The sequence below is a fragment of the Sciurus vulgaris genome (genome assembly GCF_902686455.1).
Source record: "Sciurus vulgaris genome assembly, chromosome: 1".
NCBI lineage: Eukaryota > Metazoa > Chordata > Mammalia > Rodentia > Sciuridae > Sciurus > Sciurus vulgaris.
This window is the reverse complement of record NC_136461.1, coordinates 6,091,662-6,112,704: the sequence shown is the minus strand read 5'-3', so window position 1 is coordinate 6,112,704 and position 21,043 is coordinate 6,091,662. Positions and strand designations below refer to the sequence as shown.

Below are 21,043 nucleotides of genomic sequence, written 5' to 3'. Positions count from 1 at the left end.
TGTGGAACCAACCTAGATGCCCTTCGACAGATGAATGGATAAAGAAAATGTGGTACATATACACAATGGAATATTACTCATCCTTAAAGAAGAATGAGATTATGGCATTTGCTGGTAAATGGATGGAGCTGGAAAATATCATGCTAAGTAAAGTAGGCCAAACCCAAAAAATCAAAGGTCAAACGTTTTCTCTGATAAGTGAATGCTGATCCATAGTGGGGCAAGGAGTAGGGAGGAATGAAGGAAGTTTGGATCGGGCAGAGGGGAGTGAGGGGAAGGGAGGGGGTGTGTGGGTGGGAAGGGCGGTAGAACGAGACAGACATTATTACCCTGTATACATGCATGACTACACTACTGGTGTGACTGTGCACTATGTACAGCCAGAGGAATGAGAAGTTGTGCTCCATTCATGTACAATGTGTCAAAATGCATTCTACTGTCATGTATGACTCATCAGAACAAATTTTTAAAAATTTGCAATCCTGCCCCAACCTCCCTAGGAGCTGGAATGACAGGTGCATGTCGCCATGCCCAGCACCCCCCTCTTTTTTTTTTTTTTTTTTTTTTTTGTGAGATAGAGCCATGCTAAGTTGCCCACACTGGCCTTGAACTTGGAATCCTCCTCCAGTCTCAACCTCCTGAGTAACTGGGATGACAGGTGGGTACCACCGCACACAGCTAAAGTTGCACTGGGGATGGCTCTTTCCTCCAAAATGCATCGGAGGAAGTACACGTGGAGAAACCACACAGAACAGCCCCCGAGGTCCAGCCACAGCCTGACGAGGTCTCCGAAACTCTGCTGCACTCTGCTGCATGGAGAAAATGAACAGCAGTTTGTCCTCTCCAGTCCCAGCCTCTTGCTGATACCATTCCAGGAAAGAATTAAGGCTTTTCTGTCACTTTCATTTGGTCTTATTGTTGCTGTAATTGGCTACCCTGACACCCAACAGCTCAGCACTCTCTCTGGCTCAGGCTGGCCTCCAGATGGTATTTCTAGAGATAACATTACCCTCCTTTGGGCCACTAGGGAGCTTCTGGTCGGGGCTTAGTGGATGCAAAGCTGCGCGTCACCGGCTACATCAACGCACTATTTCATCCACCTGACCCAGGAGAGAGGACTCCTGGGGAAAGCCAGCAGGGTTCAGAGGACAAGAGAGTCATAAAGCCAGGCAGCCCCAGGTGACAGAGCAGGCTTATCAGGCTCCAGTGTAGCACAGGGCTCAGGTCACCTGGGAGGCAGCACACCTGTCCTCCAACCTAAACACGCATGGAGAGCTCAGGGAGGAGGACCCCTCCGCCCACCCCACCCAGGGAGTGGGTAAGTGTCAATGGCAGGAAACCACACTGTCCTTGTCCCTTTCCCAGCAAGTGTGGGGGTCTTGGGAGGGAGGTGAAGATCCTGGAAACACTTCTAGTGGGAAGAGAACTGGGGTTGCCTGCCCAGAGAGGGCGCATGGGGAGGCGGCCATTCCCAAGGCCCACCACTCAGACACCAGCACAGTGGCCTGAGTCCAGCTCCAGAGGTTCGGGGAGAGTGAACAGTGCTGGACTCACCCCCTCTCCTCCCAGCAGCTCCTGTTCCCTGCCCTTCAGGATGGTGGCCTCTGAAGCAGGCCCAGATCCCGCCCCTCTCCTTCCACCTGTCACTGGGCTCATGGCTGTGGGCAGGCTGGTGGCGCAGGAGGGGTGAGGGGCATACGCTGCGGGTGGTCCAGGACCCGGGCTCTGGACCAGCTGGTTTCTTGGAGCTCTGAGCAGCTGTCACAGCCTCAGTCCCCTGAGCCCTCCTTGGATTTTGAGCTGCAGGCCACTCGCCCCACCCACACCCCCAGCCACTCTGGATGTGGCAGCAGCCATGGAAACTCCTGGCCACGAGCTCAGGGGGTTGCCTTGCTTTCCCGAGGGCCTGTTCTGGCCAAGGATGAGCAGGTGGCCCCGGGGCCTGTCTAGGTTCCCTCCGTCTGGAATGCTAGTTCTTGCTGGACACCAGGGACCAACCCAGCTCTCAGCTCAGCGGGCACCTCTCAGAGAGGCCCTACCTGCCACCAGCCCCATGGGGTCCTCCTGCTTTAGCGTCCTCGCAACTTGTCACTGTTTGGAATCAGCATGTGTGTTTCCCATTTCTATCCGTTCTCCTTTCCTCACCTCCCTAGAAACGGAGCTTCAGAGAGGCAGAGCTCTGCAGGGCCCCCCCAGCACCCCGGCTTCACACGTCACCCCCGGGCCTCGGACAGGGCCAGGGCAGGAGGCGCTCAGCTGTGCCTGCGGGAGGAAGCAAACGTATGCTGAGAAACCAGAGATGCAGCCTTAGACCTCTGGGGAGCCCCAGCTTGGGCCCCTTCCCCACCAGCACTTCCTCCCACTGCCTAGAATGGCCTGCATCCCCTAACCCCACTTCGGGTCCAAGGTGGAGGGAAGCGGAGGCCAAACCTTCCTCACACCCACCCACAGAGGTCCGGCGGTCCCAAGGACCAACCCGCATCCCTGACTGGACCTGTCTCCACAGCAGCTGCGGCCCACACTGGTGCTGGCAACACTGAGCGCAGCCTTCGGCTCCGCCTTCCAGTATGGCTACAACATCGCAGTGGTCAACACGCCTCACAAGGTGGGCAGCAGGTGGGGCAGGAGGTGGGAGGCTGCCGCCATCCTTCCTCTGGAAGCGGCCTTCTCCCGGGATTCCATGGTTGGCCGCCTTGGGAGCCAGGGGTGACTGGGGCTTCCTCCCAGACTGTCATTCCTTCTAGGCATGGGGGGATCCTGGGGACCTGGATTCTCTCCCTGTCTCCATGGGTCCTAGCTCCACGGCCCTCGCCCTGGGGGATGGTGAAGATAACAGGTCAAGAACTGAACTCTGGTGTTTAGAGACTGAGATTGGAGCCAGGGGCCGTAAAGAAACAGAGAAAGGATCCTTGTCAGGTGGGAGAGAACCTGAGGGCAGAGTGTCCCTTCCGCTAGGCAAGTGAGAGGGTCATTGTGTGCTGATGGGTTCCAAGGAGGACTAAGAACTGGCCGTGGACTTTGACCTTGTAGAGGACATGAATGCCCCTGACAAGAGCAGAGATGAGAGAGCTGGACACAGAAACGTGGGTGGTGTGGGCTCAGGAGGAAGCAGGTGGAAAGAGGCGCAGACCGTTAGGACAGACGCGCCTTCGTAGGAGAGGCAGAGATGAAGCTGGGCGGCAGGTGACCAGGGGTCAAGCAGGACAGAGGTCACAGTCGAATCCTGTTGGGGGTAATGTAGAGAGGGCAGACCAGTAACACAGGACAGAAGAGATGCCCCTGAAGGAGGACAGGGGACAGGATCCAGCACCTCGGTTCCCATTCCCCTGGGGGCATGAGCCCTGCAGTGTCACCACAAGCTGGGGACAGCAGTGTGCACATTAGTCCTGCCTACGAGGGGGTCTGAGGCAGGAGGACCACAAGTCTGAGGCCAGCTCGAGCACCTTAGCAAGACCCTGTCTCAAAGTAAATAAGAGTGACTGGAGACAGGGCCATGGCACACGCCTGAAATCCCAGCAGCTCGGGAGGCTGAGGCAGGAGGATCAGAGTTCAAAGCCAGCCTCAGCAACAGCAAGGCGCTAAGCAACTCAGTGAGACTCTGTCTCTAAATAAAATACAAAACAGGGCTGGGGACATGGCTCAGTGGTTGAGTGCCCCTGTGTTCAATTCCCAGTACCTCCCCACAAAAAAGTGACTGGAGATGTAGCCAGTGGTAGAGCACCCCTGGGTTCGATCCCCAGTACCAACAAGAAAAAGAAATCAGACTGGGGGTGAAATTGGCGGGGAGAGCTTACCCAGCATGTGGGAGGCCCTGTGTTCCATTCCCAGCATTAATTTAAAGAAAAAAAATGTCATAAATGTAGCTACTGCTCTGTAGGAGGTACTGTAGTAGTTGGTGTGGCATATGTTAATATGCTAATGTACATAAATTAACAAATAGCATATATGTACATTTAGGAGTTACTTACATGTACTTATTACACAGAGAAAGGGAGATTGGTTTACTTCTAACTATTACTGCAATGTACAAAGCTGCTCCCCCCCCCCACCTTTCCGGTGCAGCCGTTATCCCCGCCTCCCAACCACTTGTCAATCTGTGAACATCCTAGCTAGCTATTGGTTCATCAGTCAGCTCGCACGTGTCCTTCTCCGATATTGGTCTCCTGTTAGCCTGGTGGAATTCAACTGCGTAAGGGCAGCTACCCCACCATCTTTTCTCCCCCCCTGACTTGCTTTCTTTCTCCTCCTGGCTTTCCACTCTCTCTAGCACGCGCCCTTTCTCTTTCTCTTTTCCTCTCATTTTCTCTCTTACCCTGCAGGGAGACATTCTGTTTGCTTAATAAACTCCCTTATGTGGTTCCCTGTGTCCGGCGTGGTTTCGTGGGATCCCTTACAATTACCATCGATGGAACTTTTTTTCTTTTCCACAGCGCTGGGGATTGAGCCCACGGCTCTCGCCTGCTGAGCTGCAGCCCAGTCCTGGATCATCTTTTCTGAGTCCGGCAATGTGCCACCACTTTATTGCAACCAATGCCCACAAATTCTTCCAATAGCTGCTTAGGTTCCGGCTTACGCTGTTATCTAATTTGCCCAAAGTCACACAATTAGTATGCATATTTCCCATGGTGCCTCTGACAGAGTACAGCTCTGAAAAATCAATTGTTTATAATGAATTTTAACAATCTTTCGTGCAAACTGGTTTCTCATCTCACCCCATCACACAGACCATTTTATTCTCACGCCAGCAGAGAATCACGAATGTCCTACAGATCCTGACAGAAACATCCCTCGTTGTGATGCCAAGGGGCCACTGAGAAGGCCCGTGGCGTGCTTTCTCTTGAGTTGCGTGACATTAAGGCTGTGGACCGGGTCATGTTTTTCAGGTCTTGAAGTCATTTTATAATGAAACCTACTTTGAGCGACACGGAATATTCATGGATGAGAAGGTCATGCTGCTCCTGTGGTCTTGCACGGTGTCCATGTTTCCTCTGGGCGGCTTGTTGGGGTCTTTGATGGTTGGCCTGCTGGTTGATAAGTGTGGCAGGTAATCAGAGGATGTGCTGTCCTACTTGAAGTTCATGTTGGCAGACCACACTGTCCCTTGGTGACTGTGTACCTGGTAGGGAGGCGACAGGACCTTGAAAAGCCAGAGATCAGAAACCACGTCTCCCCTTGGCCATAGACATCAGGACCTCCCAGCCGGTGCCTGGATTTCTCTGGAATTTCTTTCCCTCCCCTCACTTGCTTTGAGAGCCAAGTTCCCCCGGTGCTCAGCTTGGTGCCTCCTTAGCACTCTAGCAGGTGTTGGGTAGGTGCTTGTTGGTGGGGCTCCACTCTGCACTCAGGAGACCACGGCCCCGAGTCTACCGGGCACAGCCTCTCTTGGCATGGCCTCCCCGCGGGCTCTTCTGAGGCCTGACAGCAGACTGAGGCTGTCCACGTGCCATGGTCACACATCTCAGTGGGAAGTGGAGACAAGTCTGCACTTTGCTCAGCTACACAGACTCGCTCACCTTCCTGCCCAAGCCCAGGCGCTGCACAGAGCCTGCTGCACAGATAAGGGGAGGTGCACAGGTCAAGGTCCCGGGAAGGAGGAACAGGAGCCCAGGGCCTTGTTGGGGCAAGGGGCAGTGGCAGTGCACGTGCCCGGGTCCTGCTGCTGGGCACTCCCAGCTGCACTTGGACTCTGCGAGCCTCGCCAGGCAGCGTGTGGGGGGGAGTGCACCGCCCCAATGAAAACCAACCCACACAGGAGAGAGAAGATGGCGAAGCTGTTTCAGGCATAAAAGAAAGTCTCATTGGCGATTAACTGTGTCTGGAGGCGGGGCCTGTGGGCTTCTCCTGCTAAACGTCAGTGAACACCTCCCTTGCCCTTCCTGCGCCCTCAGTGGAGAAAGCGTCCTGTGAAATCCAGTTACACCACAGATCAGGCTTTCTCGCAGTTCAGACTGGGCTGTTCTCAGCTACCCCAAGAGCGGCTGCACTGTTCTAGAAGCCCCGGCTTGCCCTCCACTTCCACGTCTGAACTCCAAAGTCAGGAACGTGGGTGGTGGAAGGAACTTGGAGAGGACCTCCTCTGTGCAGATGAGGTTCTGCAGATGAGGAGCCTGAGCAGGGAGGCGGGCGGAGCTGGCCTTGCCCAGTGGGGTCCTGACGCCAGAGTCCCCTGAGGCCAGCCGGCTTCCTGTGGTCAGGAAGGGAAAGGGTAGGAGGAAGGTAGGGCCAGAGTAGGCCGGTTGTTCTCCTCCAGCTCCCAGGAGCCCTAGGGGACGCTCTCTTGGGGATGTGGCAGTCCCACGGAGTGAAAAGTGGCCAGGGAAATCTGGTCTGGACATCTGTGGACCCCTGGAGCATCCTCAGTGCTGACTGTCACAGGGACCCCAGCAGGCCTGCTCCCAGGGCAGAGTCCCACCCCCAAAGTTGCGTCACTCAGGGCGCCTATATGAATCAGGGCCCTGAAAGGCAGCAGCAGAGTGTGGGAAAAGCACAAAGGCCAGGCAGAGTCCCTCTAGCCCTAAAGAGGAGACGGGAGGGAGCAGCTAACAGCTCCTGGAGGCGGACAGAGAAAGAAACAGAAGAGAGCGCGCATGCCCAGTGCCAGTCTGGGTCAGCCAGTAGCCAGCCGGTGAGCTCATGTGGTTCCTTCTGATCGCTACCCTTTGTTGGCAAAACCCAAACCTGAGGCTGGCGTGAGAGGACACGGGAGCCCTGGTGCAGGTCTGTCTGGGACGTGGAGCAGAGTCAAGAAGAAGGGCTGGGGGCAGGGACCAGCTTAGCACTAACTTTCAGATGCTTCTTCCCTCCATGTCACAGGCTGGTGGCTTTCAGCCTTCAAAGAGTTTTAGAGGTCATCTAGTCCCACTCTGCACCCCACCTGCTGTGGGAATCTCCCATCCAACCCTCCTGTCAATCATTGCCTCTGGTCTGGAAACCACCAGCAACAGCTGGAATTCCACCAGCAACAGGAAGCCCTCTCTCCTCAGGAAGCTCTCCCTGATTCCTTCCCAGGAATATAAGTTAGGATATGCCCCACCCCCTCTGGCCCCACATCTTCCTTCCTGAGGTTTGTCCCAAGCGAGCACCCTGCCTCACTGTCCTTCCCCCCTTTCTTAGCACAGGCTGCTGTGACATTACATAGACAGAGGAACTGAAAAAACAGGCTTTGATTTCCCGAAGTTCTAAAGGCTGGAGGTCCAAGCTCAAGGTGCCAGCAGAGAACCTGCTTCTGGGCTTGCACAAGCCTGCCTTCCTAGTATCCTCACAGGAGAGAGAGCGAGCGAGCACGGGAGTAAGCGAGTTTGCCTGTCTCTTCTGCCCCACCTGCCCCCCACCATGGAACCCAGGCCCCAGACGAACTAGGCAAGCTCTCTGCCACTGAGCTACGCTCCTCCAGGCCTGGCTAGGGTTTTTTTTGTTTGTTTGTTTTTCTCTCTCTCTCTTTTCTTATAAGGACATTAATCCCATGGCCAGGGCTCCCCTCCTGACTTAATCACCCCCACTCTGGTGGTTAAAGGCTGCAACATGAATTTGAAGAAGCCTCCAGTCCAGGGTCCCATCCATCAGCCCAGTCTTGGGTACATTCCCAGCCTCTGGAGCGTTGGGCCTGGAACACAGAAGCTGGTGTCCAGAGAACTCTTGGCATGACGGCCCTTCCATCTGGCCACTGCTGTCTTGCAGAAAGGGGACGCTGCTGATCAACAACGTCTTTGCCATCCTCCCTGCCATCCTGATGGGAGTCAGCAGAGTGGCCCAGGCTTTTGAGCTGATCATCCTGTCCCGAGTGCTGGTGGGAGTCTGTGCAGGTACCAGGATGGCCGCTACAGCTCCAAGCTGGATGGGTGCAGCCCTAGGGGGAAGGGCGCCAAGTCAGACATGCTCCAAACCACAGGCCAAGGCCGGGTGCAGTGGCAGATCCGGGCCTGCTGGTTCCATCTGCCTCGTTCCCATTGGGACCTCCTCTGTCTCCATTCCCACTTCCTTGCAAACTCCATTCTTTCTAGGGCCTTCCTTTTACTTAACAAAATCTTCTCTAGGGGAGGATCTTTAGAAACGCAGTTTACTAGGGCTGGGGACATAGCTCAGTTGGTAGAGTGGCTGCCTCACAAACACAAGGCCCTGGGTTTAATCCCCAGCACCGCAAAAAAAAAAAAAAAAAAAAGAAAAAGAAAGAAAGAAAGAAACACAGTTTACTGTGAAATACAAATAACTAATAAGAGTTCATATGGCATCTCCCAGGGAAAAGGTACAGTGTAAACCAAGGATAGGGATTTCAAGCAAAAGAACTACAAAAATGTCTCAGCAAGTTTTCTTAACCATAGTAGTTCTGTAAAAAATACAGGGCTGGGGAGATAGCTCAGTTGATAGAGTGCTTGCAAGGCAACAAGGCCCTGGGTTCGATCCCCAATACAGCAAAAGAAAAAAAAAAAAAAAACATATAAAAATATATACATAAATATGTGCTTTAGAAATACTGGAAAATAAATCAAAGCAAAAGTTATATCTCAATCCCACATGAGGATAAGTCCTAGGTAAAGGTAAGAGTTACCTATTCGCCCTGGGAACACAAAGAGGCCTAGAATTCTCTAACGGATGTCCCAGCTGGGCAGCTATACCACTATGTGCTAGGAATGTCCCCATAGTGGGTTAAGGATTCTGGGGCGGACTTTGTTCCAAACTAAGACTGGCTTATTTGTTGGGCACAGTGCCACATGCCTATAAACCCAGCTACTAAGGAGACTAAGGCAGGAGGATCACAAGTTTGAGGCCAGCCTGGGTAACTTAGCAAGACTGTCTCAAAATAAAAAGGGGCTCAGTGGTAGAGCTTCCCTGAGCACCAACAGAGGGAGGAAGGAAGGTGGGTGGGAGGGAGGGAAGGAGGAAGGGAGGGAAAGAAAAGAATCAAAACTGGCCTATTTCCAGCTCAGCCTCACAGGTGTGACGCCTGTCTCAGGCCCCCGCATCTCTTGAGGCTGGGTGCTGACCTCAGCCCACCTTGACTTTCACTTTGCTTGAGCCAGGCATCTCCTACAGTGCTCTTCCCATGTACCTGGGAGAACTGGCTCCCAAGAACCTGAGAGGCACACTGGGAACAATGACTGAGATGTTCGTCATCATTGGGATCTTCCTGGCCCAGATCTTCAGCCTGCAGGCCATCCTGGGCAATGCCACAGGTAATCGGCAGCTTGCAGAGAGTTGGCGCCTCAAGGGTCCTGAGCCCGATGTTCCTAAAGGGCCAGGTCAGAAGAGGCCTGGAGAGTGACCTTTGGGTTGAGCAATATACAGCTAGTAGACACAGATGACCCCCTAGGCAGCATCAGTGAGTGATGGAGACAGGCTGTGCTTGGGAGTGAGAGGAGAGGCTCAGAGACCAACCAAAGTTTTGCTACAAAAGGCAGGAGAAAAGTTGAGCGGTGACTAGGAGGGGAAGTGTGCTCCAGAGATTCTTCCTAAGCTGGGGAAAATACCAGCGTATTTGGCAGCTATAGGAATAGTGCCGCAGGGAGGGAGCTGGGTGCTCAGTGCGCAGCCCCAGGACTGCGGCGAAGTGCCTGCAGGTAGACCTCTTCTCCTGGTGGCTTCCGTTTTCTCAGGGAACTAGGAGACAAGGACATTGCCTGAGTGTGATGATGGATGGTGGGGGAGCATGGCTGAGGTCTGAGAGAAGGAAAAAATATGATACCGTCATGGGGCGGGTAGACCAGAGAAGGCACCAGTGAACCCGCTAGAGGGCAAGCCAGTATGCAGCCCTGAACAGGGTGAAGTCTCTTCACAAGCCTTTCAAATGACCCAGATCACACAAGAGCCACACTTTTTTTTTCTTTTTCTTTTTTTTTCAGTACTGGGGATTGAACTCAGGGCCTCACACATGCTAAGCAAGCACTCTCCCCGTGAGCTACCCCAGTCCATGGATCTTTGTAATCTCCACAGTAGTTTTTAGTTTTAGTTTTTGTTTTGTTTTGTTTGGTACTGGGAATTGAACCCAGGGGCCCTTTACCACTGAGCCACATCCCCAACCCTTTTTTGTGTTTTATTTAGAGACGGTCTGGCTGAGTTGCTTAGGGTCTCACTAAGTTACTGAGGCTGGCTTTGAACTCTTGATCAACCTCCTGACTTCAGCTTCCTGAGCTGCTGGGAATACAGGCATGCGCCACCAGGCCCAGCTGTCCACAGTATCTTGAAGGGACTCAGACTAAGAAGTCAGTGAGGGGGGTGGATGGAGGACCATTAGATCATTAGTAGTGATCCCCAAACCACCCCCTGCGGCTGAAAATTAAACACTAATTAGAGCAATGGTGCATGCCTGTTCCTAGCAGCTCTGGAGGCTGAGGCAGGAGGATCGCAAGTTCCAGGCGACCTGGGAAACTTAGCAACATTTTTTTTTTTTATGTTAGAAAGAGCAGGAGATATAGCACAGTGGTGGAGTGCCCCCGGGGTTCAATCCCCAATACTGCAGGGGAAAATATCAATTAGGTCCCGTTGCCAGGGTTTAAAGGGACACCCTGCTGGTACTTGTTCTGGCACTGCAGTGTTGGCTTTCGCCCACCCCACTCCTCACTTTATCGGTGGGTATCACCATCTTTATTTCACTGGTAAGAAAACAAAAACAAATGAACCAAGGCTCAGAGAGTTAAAATAACTCGTGCACATGGGAGGCAGCCAGTGGGGAGGCGGTGGGGACCCTACTCACATTGTGGAACTCAGTACCCCTTCCTTGACCCAAACCCTGGCAAGGGGCAGCCACAGGCCCATCTCTGGGTCCATCCACCTAGCCACAGCCTCAGGCCGAGATTATGCCACTTCCAGCCGTAAAGTTAGGGAGATGATGTAGGTGCATTTTCTCTAGGGCTCAAATTTTCAGATCATATCCTAGAAATAGGACATGATTTCTGGAATGATTTGAATGACTAAAACTCGGGTTTTTTCAATTGTGATCATTTTCTCCATTCTTAATATGGAACCCCTTTGTGTGTGGGTCCCTGGCAGCCACCTGTTGGCAAGGACTTGCCCATGGTCCCTGCTTCTTCCAGGGCAGAGGCACCGCACAGAGGCGGGGTGAGCCATGAGGCCGACTGGGGCCACGTGGCACCGGGCGGCCTGGTCCAGCGTCATGGTCCCGCGTTGGCTGCTTTCAGGCTGGCCGGTGCTCTTGGCTCTCACGGGGGCCCCCGCGCTGCTTCAGCTCCTCTCTCTGCCCTTCTTCCCGGAGAGCCCCCGCTACACCCTGATTCAGAAAGGAGACGAGGAGGCCACGCGGCAAGGTAGGAGGAGAGAGACTGCTTCCCCCTCCCGCGCTCGCGCCCCCAAATGCCCTCCCCCTCAGCTCAGAGCGCTCAGAACAGTCAGGGTCTGGGTCACCGGTGGATCCGAGCTTGAGCCCCGCGCAGGGTGGCCACGGGGACGCGGCCACCTTGCTGGGGACCCGGTTGGGGTGCAAAGCCGGGAACAGGGAGCCCAGAGTGGGCCGGGTGCGGACGTCCCCCGGGCCCCGAAGCCTGGGGCGCCGCGCAGTGAGCCCGCGCGGTGGGTCTGCTCCGCAGCGCTGGGGAGGCTGCGAGGTCGCGGCGCCGACGTGGAGGCCGAGATAGAGGACATGCGGGCGGAGGAGCGCGAGGAGCGGGCCGCGGGCCGCCTGTCAGTGCTCAGCCTGTTCACCTTCCGGGCCCTGCGCTGGCAGCTCGTCTCCATCGTGGTGCTCATGGCCGGCCAGCAGCTGTCCGGGATCAACGCGGTGCGCGGTCCTGCGGGGCCGGGCGGGGGGCGGTCTGCTGCCTTCTCCAGGGACTTCCAGCCCTCGCAGGCCATTCTGATGGAAGGAAGCTCGCCAGTCACAGGACGCCCAGGAGGGCTTTGTAATTACCACGTGCAGAGAGCTCTGTCGTGCCTCCCCGGGGGATGGAGGGATGAGTCCCGCTCTGGGAGGGACAGCCGCTCTCTGGCACTAGGGCTGCGTCTTTTGCAAGTAACCAGACGCCCTGGAAAGGGATAAAGCAAAGTCATACTTCACTTACAGAAGGTGGCGCCACCAAAGAGGGTCAGCCAGGCAGCAGGGCCCCAGGAGCAGCCCCAGAGGGAAGAGCAGCTCTCTGCCCTCTACTTTCACCTCTCCCCACCGGCTGCTTTGTTTTTCTCTTGCCATAGAACTTTTTCCTTTGCTTCTCAGTCTCTAAGAGAAAATGTGCCTGCCGTAGTTCTTTCCCTTCTGAGGAAGAGATCAGCCAGCGCTCTGCTCGCACTCCCAGGCTCCAGCGGGGGTTGGTTGCTCCAGCCTGGGTCAGGAGCAGCCTGGAAGTCACTGGGCAGTGACCATGTGGCTCGCTCTCTGTGGACATGCTTCTTTTGCTGTAGCTGTAACTATCCATAGTGTGGAGGGAAGGGCAGAGATCTGAAGAGGGTTGCTTGTAGACCCACCATCAGAGGTTGGGTGGGAGACCCGGTTGATGTTCAAGGGCAGTGTATTTGGTCCTTCAGGATTCGAGGTGTTTAGCAAGTGATCAAGGGAGAAGTAAACAGCACAGGCAGGAGCCACCAAGTGGGGACCCACATGAGTGTCTTCGGAAGTGCCCTATGTGTCAACAACCTGGGGGCTCAATGGGCAGGCATCTCCTGGTCAGCCACAAACAGACAAGCTGAACTGACAGTTGGCTTGGTCCAAAATAAGAGATGAGAAGTCGTTGCATGTGGTCTGCGCTTATAGAATAGCAAAGGAACGCGGGGAGAGGTGCCAGAGGTGCTTGTGGTCCCTCCCATCTTACAGATGCAGAACCTGGGCTCAGGGAAGGGTTCAGCCAGGCTCCATCCCAGGAGTCCTAACTCCACCACCACCCGCTGTCTCTTTCCTGTCCCCGGGTTCCCAGCCCAGACTTTCAGGACTGTTGCTTGAGGCAAGAAAGTGGAGCCAGCAGTCTGGGTCTCAGGCCCCTCCCCACAACCCTGAGTTTCTGTTCTAGATCAACTATTACGCAGACACCATCTACACATCCGCTGGCGTGGAGGCTGCGCACACCCAGTACATAACCGTGGGCGCGGGCATCGTCAACATAGTGATGACCATTATCTCGGTGAGTGACTGGGAAGCGGACTTCCAGTTTGGGGTGTCCAAGCAGTGCCCTGCAGCAGACGGGAGCCCCACAGAGTCAGCTGGTGTCCCTGTTCACATATTAACGACCTAAGTGACCTTAACCAAGCAACCCAGGTATCCTTCTTTGTAATATTGCAATACCTGCTATTCTCACGCAGGCACTGTTTTTTGTTGGCAATCCTGTCATTTCAGAGATGAATATTGAAACTGGATATTAATATTGAAACTGTAATTCCTTGATATGCTGCATTACAAAAGTGTTCTATGGCAGCATGCTTGCCTACTGGATCCAGGATCTAGGTTGGATCCCCAGCACCAAAACAAACAACCAAAAGTGACTGGATACAAGTGCCCTGGCTCAAATAGAGGCTATGACATTCCTTAATCTAGACCAGTCCCTGATGGTTTTATTCCTATTTCTTGAGTTGTTTTTAGAAAGTTGTTTATTGCTTATTTGTATTTCCCCAGAGCTAGCCCCAGTCTCAGGGGATTTAGAATGGCAGGAGGGAGAAGTTCAGGACCACAGGAAGAGAGGCTGGTAGGAGGACAAATCCCTGCCCTGGTTCAGCACCAAGTCCTGCATGGTCACTTGACTCAGCAGACAGGTTACCACTGCCCTTCAGGAGGCCAGACAGGAGCACAATGGCAGCCTGAGTCTCCTACAGAAGAAGTTAGAAAGGCCAGCTTCGCCTTCTGTGCCTGGTCACACTACACACTGCCCCTCCAGGGACATACAAAGCTCTTTTTCCAGCTTGGGTCACTCTAGGCAGGGTGATGGGGAAGAAAGCCCAATTAGGGCTGTTTATCTTGAGGATGCAAGGTAGATCCTGCCCCGGAGGGAAAAGGGGAGGGAAGCAGGGAGCCCAGCCTGAGGAAGGGCTTCAGCTTTGGTCTGCACACCTCCCCCTCCCCCATCATTCTCGGTGAATCGGAGAGGCTGCGACCTCCAGGAACTAACGTGGGAGGGGCAGCCCCTCCCGAGCGAGGCCCCAGGTGTCAAAGCATCGAATGCAGAAATTAGGAAATGTGCCTGGCGAGACGGGGAGGAGAGCAGGGAGCGAGATCCACGGGTCTGCAGAGGAGTCGGGGAGGGGAGGGCGCTCGCACCGAGTGAGCGGCTGCTAAGAGCCGGCTGGGTCCGCTGGCAGGGACCGGGCATCCCTCACTCGCTTCCCCGCAGGCGGGCACAGTGGAGCGGCTGGGGAGACGGCTCCTCCTGCTGGCCGGCTATGGCATCTGCGGCTCCGCCTGCCTCGTGCTGACTCTGGCGCTCGTCTTCCAGGTCTGGCCCCTTTCCTGTCCGGCGGGTGGGGGACCAGGGCGCGGGTGGGAGGTTCGGCAGCACAGCCAGCCGGGTCAGACCCGGTGTGGGCTCAGCCCTCTCCCACTGCTCGGCCCCTCCATGGACAAGGATTGTACAGCCCATCCTGGGAGGAAGTTCATGGAGGATCACTCCCCACCTCCTACACAAAATCAAGTCACTCCACAGGGTGTCTTAACTGGAAGAGGACAATTTAACATGGAATGTGCATGTCAGTAGTAAACATCCAGGCGCAGTGCGCTGGCAAACACCCACGTAATGATGCAGGAGAGATGAGGCCGGACGTCATCCATTGGAGAGCAGGTGACCCAGGGCGGGCGGATGGCGGGAGGAAGCAGCTATGCCCCACACTTGGACACGGTGACAGAAGATAAAGCAGCCCCCACGGGAGCAGGAACAGCACTCGAGACCAATCAGAGGCTCGGGAAGGGACTGAGGAGGGGGGACCAGGTTCCAGCACAAGCTCAGGCTGACTGTTCTGAAGGCAGTCCCCCAGGGCCACCCTGGGCAGAGCACCCATCCTGGGGTCCTGCCAAATGCAAAGAGCTACGTCACTCTCTAGTATTCAAAATATCTTGGGGTCGAGATTCGCTGAACCTGGAAAGGAAACAGTCACAGGAAGGGCTAGAAGGTACTTGGGGACGACATTGCAGCAAGAGTAAAACACAGCCCAATTTAAGGAATGCATCCTTCAGTTTGTAATTCTCTGGAATACATTAATTAGCTGTGTTCTATGGAAGTTATGTGAGGTACGTAAGGTAGCTGGTGCGGTGGCACACACCTGTAATCCCAGCAATTTGGGAGGCTGAGTCCGGAGGATTGCAAGTTGGAGACCAGCCTCGGCAACACAGGCCCTAAGCAACTTAATGAGATCCTGTCTCAAAAATAAGGACTGGGATTGTAGCTCAGTGGTAGAGGGCTTGCCTAGCACATGGGAGGCACTGGGTTTGATCCTCAGCACCATATAAAAATAAATAAAATAAAGGTATGGTGTCCTTCAACAACTAAAAAAATTATTTTAAAATAAATAAATAAAAGGTCTGGGGATGTAGGTTAGTGGTTAAGCACCCTGGGTTCAATTCATGGTACAAAAAAAAAAAAAAAAAAAAAAATAGCAGGACCACAATACCAGATGATTTAAAAACAATCAGAGCACCACATCTCCCCGCCTCTTGGCCACTGTTGCTTCGCGGTAATGTTGCCACTGCACTAACCCCTTTAAAATTAAAAATATACAGTTGGAACTGTGGTCCTTTGCAACCAGGAGAGGGTGTGGAGTAAGATCGTTCTGTAATTCAGAGGCAAAGCTGTTCTTTTCCTCCTTTTCCAAATCATCCTCTCAGTAAGGATTTTCTCTTTCACCGTGGGCGAGCACGAAAATCTCCTGCAGGAAGGAGTTGGAGTCCAGGCAGCAATCGGCTGGGTGGAGGGGGACGGAGCAGGCTGGCCAGGAAAACCACGGGTGGCATTCGTGGTTTGATCTCGAAGGAACCGTCCTTTCTGACGTCAGAACTGGCATGTCTTGGTTGCACATTTAGGGAGTGGAGGAGAAGGAAAGGAGGTCTAAGGCCGTCTGCAGAGATCGTTGTCTGCCCCTCAGGAACCTTGGCAGTGTCCCCAGCAACCCGCCCTTTCACCTTTCTGTCCACTCGTGGCCAGTCCTGTCCGCTCCACCTGAAAACCTACCAGCGTCTGCGTACTTCCCAGCGTCAGGCCAGCCCCCAGCCGCCCCCTCCGGTTTCTTTATTATTTATTTATCCGTGCCGCACCCACGAGGGGGCCTTTGTCACGCTGCTGCTTCTCCAGCTCTCCTCGTATTTTATTTTGAGACAGGGTCTCACCCAGTGGCCCAGGCTGGCCTCCGGCTTGCCAAGGCTGGCCTGGAACGTGCTCTCCTCCCGCCTCAGCCCCTGAGTTGGGAGGATGGCAGGCGAGCATGCCTGGCTTCCTTCCTCTTTAGCTCAAGGTTTGAGGGGGCCCCCACTGCCTGCGGCCCACCGTCCCACCATCTTTCCTGTTGAAAACCAGTCCCGTCCTGTCCCTCCTCTGCTCAGAGGCTTTGGCGGACAGCCACCATGTCGTCGGGCTCTGCTGCCCCAGCCTCCCTGGCGGCAGTTCTCCTAATGAGGCTTAGAGTCAGCCAACCAGGTGGCGTGGGGCTCCCGGCTTCGTTTGGTTGCAGCCTGTTAATCTGGTTTAGTGTCAGCCATTCCTGAAGAGATCGGAGCGAGGGGTGGTCTGCAGGCGCCCCTGGCCCAGGTGCTCCTCAGAGCCATTCCACATACCACTCCAGTGAGGCAGAATCCCAGCCTCGACACCGGATCGTGTGAGAGGCCCCTGCTCCACCAAGTGGCCAAGGTCCTCGTGGTCTGCGCTCAGGGCTCTCTGTCCACATTATAGGACTGGGACAATGACTTCCTCACTCTGAAGGGGGCTGGGGTTGTGGCTCAGTGGAAGAGCACTGGCCTGGTACGTGTGAGGCCCTGGGTTCGATCCTCACATAAAAAATAAATAAATACAGTTATTATGTCTATCTACAACTAAAAATATTTTTAAATAATATTTGTGGGCTGGGGATATAGCTCGGTGGGTAGAGTGCTTGCCTTGCATGCACAAGGCCCTGGGTTCAATCCCTAGCACCAGAAAAAAAAAAAAAAAAAAAAATTATAAAGTGCCAAAAATGGTGGTGGGCACAAAAGTTCATCAAGGGCAGGTTGTGCCTCGGATCCCATGGCTGAGGTAAGGTTTGGGCAGTGTCCTGAGCCAGACTGCTCTGCACTTGTTCTCCCCACAGAACCCTTGAGGGCAAGGATCCCAGGTGTGATCCCTCTCTGTGGCAGGTGCGCATGTGCACAGGGGGTTCTTGGCCTGAGGTCCTCTCCACCCACACAACCCGCCTCTTCCCACAGAGCACCGTCCCAGAGCTGTCTTACCTGAGCGTCGTCTGCATCTTCGCCTACATCGCGGGACATTCCATCGGGCCCAGTGAGTACTGGCACCTTCTCTGCCCCCGCCACCTCTAGGGCTGGGCCGCAGCGGGTGCTCATTGACTGATTCACGATGGTTGTGAGTTCCCTCCCCCACTCCCCTCTCTTCCTGTCCAGACCCACCCATTCTGCAAGGCCCCATTCGATTTCCCTTTTCCTTGACGGCCATTCCACTTCACATTTATTCATTCAGCAAACATGTACCAGTGCCAGTCAGTATCTCACTCAGGCTAGTGCCTCACGAATGTGCAGCCATCTCCCAGAGGTACCCAGACCCAGGGCCAGCACCCAGCAGGGAGAAGAGCCTGTGCAGAGGGAACTCCCACCAGCCAGATCCCAGGGGCACCCTGGCACTTGTCCAAGCCCACCCCCAGCTCACCTGTCTTTGCTCCCCACTGACCCCCAGCTGCAACCTCGCGCTGCTGCAACCCCAGGTCTGCAGGCCAAGAGCTTCAGCCCCCACGTGGGCCAATCTCTTGGGCAGCCTTGGACACAGCGTCATTCCTGTGTCCTCCTGAGAATCGAGCCTGAGGAAACACACCTCCCAAGACCCTAGCAACATGCCCCACGGGGTCTTCATCTGGGAGGCTCCTTCCATAAACCAAAACGCAGGCGCTGAGCCTTTGGACACAGCTCCAGGGAGGCCCCACCGAGGCTGTCTGGGCCAGGCCTGGAGCTGCACAGTAGCGAGGCCCACACAGTGGTGTGTAGGGGTGTTGGAGAAGTGAGGTGTTTGGCAGGAAGCCCCCCATGCACCTCAAAGCTAGAGACAGGGGTGCCTGGTGGGGAAGGTGCTAGCGTGTGCGGCCCACCTTGGTTGCAGGCCCTTCTGCCCATCCCTACCTGAGGCGGCCTGGGGCTCCTCCTCTGTGACCCACAGGAGCTCAGCTTTCAGGCTGATTTGACATTCCAGCCAGGTCCCAACAGATAACCTCCCTTACCTGTACCCCCTTTGGAGAGCAGATCCCCAAGAAAGAGGCCCCCTGAGTCCCAAGGGCACCTTTATTCTGGGGATTTGAATTCCTCTCCTGGTCTGTCCCCTGGGACTGTGCATCTTCAGCGGGACCATTCCATCTCCTCACTCCCCGGCCAGGGAACCCGGTTGGAAGAGGGCAGAGCCCCCCTCTCTTGTATGCAAAGCCACAGGCGTCCATACAGGACATGAACAGATAGACGGGAGGTCTGTGATGGTACGTTTTCATGGAGGTGGCGATCAGGAGAAAATATGGCTTTAGACGTTTGGGACAAGGCTCCTTCAGGGGCTGATATGAAGCAGGACAGAAAAGACGGACGCCAGGACAAGGTGGCCGGCAGGCGCTGCCATTCCCACATGCGCCACAGGAGGGCAGCACGGCCGGGTCCAGGTGCTGGAGCCACGGGCCGGGGACTCAGAGGAGCTGCCAAGAGCAGGGGCTTCAAGAGAATCAGGCCGGAGCAGCTTTCTGTCCACTACACTGCTGCCACCCTTGGCTGGGCACAGTTGGCTCTGAGGACACAGCCGTGGACAGGAAATCCCAGGCTCCCCATACCAACTACAAGCCGGTTCAGCTTCTGCCCTAATGGTGCCCTTCTCCCCTGTGGCCGCCGTGCGCTCCAGGTCCTGTCCCCTCGGTGGTGAGGATGGAGATCTTCCTGCAGTCCTCCCGGCCGGCCGCGCTCACGGTGGACGGGGCTGTGCACTGGCTCACCAACTTCGTCGTGGGCTTGGTGTTCCCGTCCGTCCAGGTGAGCGGCCCCTTCTGTGCACGTCCAAGCCATCCTGTCCCACCTGGGGGCAGAAGGGTGCCAGCAAGCGGGCAGTGGTTCCTCTCCTACCAGAACACCTGCTCATTCAGCACGGCGAGGCCGCTGGCGGCTCTGACAGCCCTTCCTCTGCTTCCCGAGATGCACACACCAGCTCTACATTTCCAACAGGGGAAGGGCCCAGAGACCGCAAAGTCACTATTGTCCCAAGACTGCGGTCTCCTCTCCAGCCTTGGTAGGGACCCCCTTCTCACTATTTGACTCCTTTAGGAACAAAATGGCCATCGAGAAACTGCCTTATTACTCAGAGGCCTGAGTCCCCATCCCTCTCTGCCCCCTCCTGTCTTCTTCCTGGTCTAGGAGGCCATTGGGGCCTACAGTTTCCTGGTCTTTGCTGGCCTCTGCCTCCTCACTGCAGTTTACATCTATGTGGTTATTCCTGAGACCAAGGGGAGGACGTTTGTGGAGATAAACCATATTTTCGCCAAGAGAAATGGAGTGGAGATTCCAGAGACCACAGAAGAAGCAGCTGGAGTTGGGCCTCACGTTCCCTCTGTGCCTGCCAAGGAGACCTCCCTCTAGTGGCTCTGCGTGTCCCCCATGTGCCCATATTCTAGGCTTCCTTCTCTGAGAAAGGGGTCTCCCTGCCCCAGGCCCCCCGGGAGGTGTAACTCTTTGTGCCCTATGGCAACTGGACGACTTTGGAGAACATGGTCCTCGTTTTGTTAAGAAGTGGTCAGCTTCCAAAGCTAATGCTGGGCGGAATGGCGATGGGCAGGCATGTGAATATTGATCGGCAGGATTCAATTCTCTGGTTCTACATTGGCTCCCAAACTTAAGTGATGAATGGATGCATTTTTGTTTTAAAGTAAAACTTTCCAAGTTCAATGTATTGGTCAGCTTCAGATTACTATAACAAAATACCCAAGGGAATTAACTTATAAAGAGAATAGATTGGGGTAGGGGTGTAGGTCAGTGGCAGAACAGTTCCCTAGCATGCAGAAGACCCTGGGTTCACTTGCTGGTACTGCAAAAAAGGGAGAAAGGAGCTTTATTTTGTCTTATAGTTCTGGAGTTTCTAGTCCAAGAAAGGGTATCCCCATGACTTTGACTTCTTGTAAGTGTGACATGGCACATCATGATGGGGTAGAGCACACTGCTTACATCATGATCCAGGAGGAAGAACAAGGCTGAGTCTAGGGTCCTACAATCTCCTTCCAGAGCCCCCAGTAATCTAAAGGCCTCCCTCCATCCCAACCCCACACTGCTGTCTTTGAAAGTCACATAACATCAGTTCCATTAGCTAACTGGTCACCAACTCCTGCCCATGTTGGTAGGGGGTAGAATTAGGCTGAATCTTTAAACACAGGAGTGTCAAAGAATTTGCATGAATAGTTTAAAACCACAAGATCTTTCTATAGATCCCAGCCTTTTCACCTATTCTAGTCTATTAGTCAATTTTCTGTCCCTATTACAAAATACCTGAGACAAACAACTTAAAAGGCAGAAAGGTTTATTTGGGCTCATGGTTTCAGACGTTTCAGTCCATGGTTTGTTGACTCCATTGCTTTGGGGACTGTGACCAGACAGCATGTCATGGTGGGGAGCATTGGATAGGGCACATACGCTCACCTCTGGTGACCAAGAAGCACAGAGAGAAAGAGAAGGTACCAAGGTCTCCATATCCCCTTCAAGGTCACACCCCCAGTGACCTTCCCTCCTCTAGACCCCATCTCCTAAGTCTCCACCATCTCCAGTAACCGTGAGCTGAGGATGAAGCTTTCCACACATGAACCTTTGGGGGATATTTAAGACTCAAACCATATCCTAGTCCTTGGGCAAGTAAGTTTCTCCGTCTTTTACCTTCATTTTCCATGTCTCTAACTTGAGGTTGTGTCATCCATACCAGGTGTA

At 54.5% G+C, this 21,043-nt stretch overlaps 1 protein-coding gene across 1 annotated transcript; it reads left to right on the top strand.

Moving 5' to 3' along the window:
• The first annotated feature begins 1,181 nt into the window (after nucleotides 1–1,181).
• Nucleotides 1,182–19,864, top strand: SLC2A7 (solute carrier family 2 member 7). The gene is made up of 12 exons (XM_079133435.1): nucleotides 1,182–1,318; nucleotides 2,507–2,605; nucleotides 4,884–5,044; nucleotides 7,678–7,802; nucleotides 9,018–9,170; nucleotides 11,133–11,258; nucleotides 11,538–11,728; nucleotides 12,948–13,058; nucleotides 14,259–14,360; nucleotides 17,309–17,384; nucleotides 18,984–19,111; nucleotides 19,490–19,864. The coding sequence occupies exons 1-12, from the start codon at nucleotides 1,268–1,270 to the stop codon at nucleotides 19,709–19,711; spliced, it is 1,545 nt and encodes a 514-aa protein (XP_078989561.1). The 5' UTR covers nucleotides 1,182–1,267; the 3' UTR covers nucleotides 19,712–19,864.
• The last annotated feature ends 1,179 nt before the right edge of the window (nucleotides 19,865–21,043 follow it).

Bases quoted from the DNA above. Each gene is read 5' to 3' on its own strand.
- SLC2A7 (XM_079133435.1), top strand. From the start codon at position 1,268: ATGGAGAGCTCAGGGAGGAGGACCCCTCCGCCCACCCCACCCAGGGAG. The intron at 11,729-12,947 runs GTGCGCGGTCCT...TTTCTGTTCTAG, and splicing joins AGCTGTCCGGGATCAACGCG to ATCAACTATTACGCAGACAC. The intron at 19,112-19,489 runs GTGAGCGGCCCC...TTCCTGGTCTAG, and splicing joins TGGTGTTCCCGTCCGTCCAG to GAGGCCATTGGGGCCTACAG.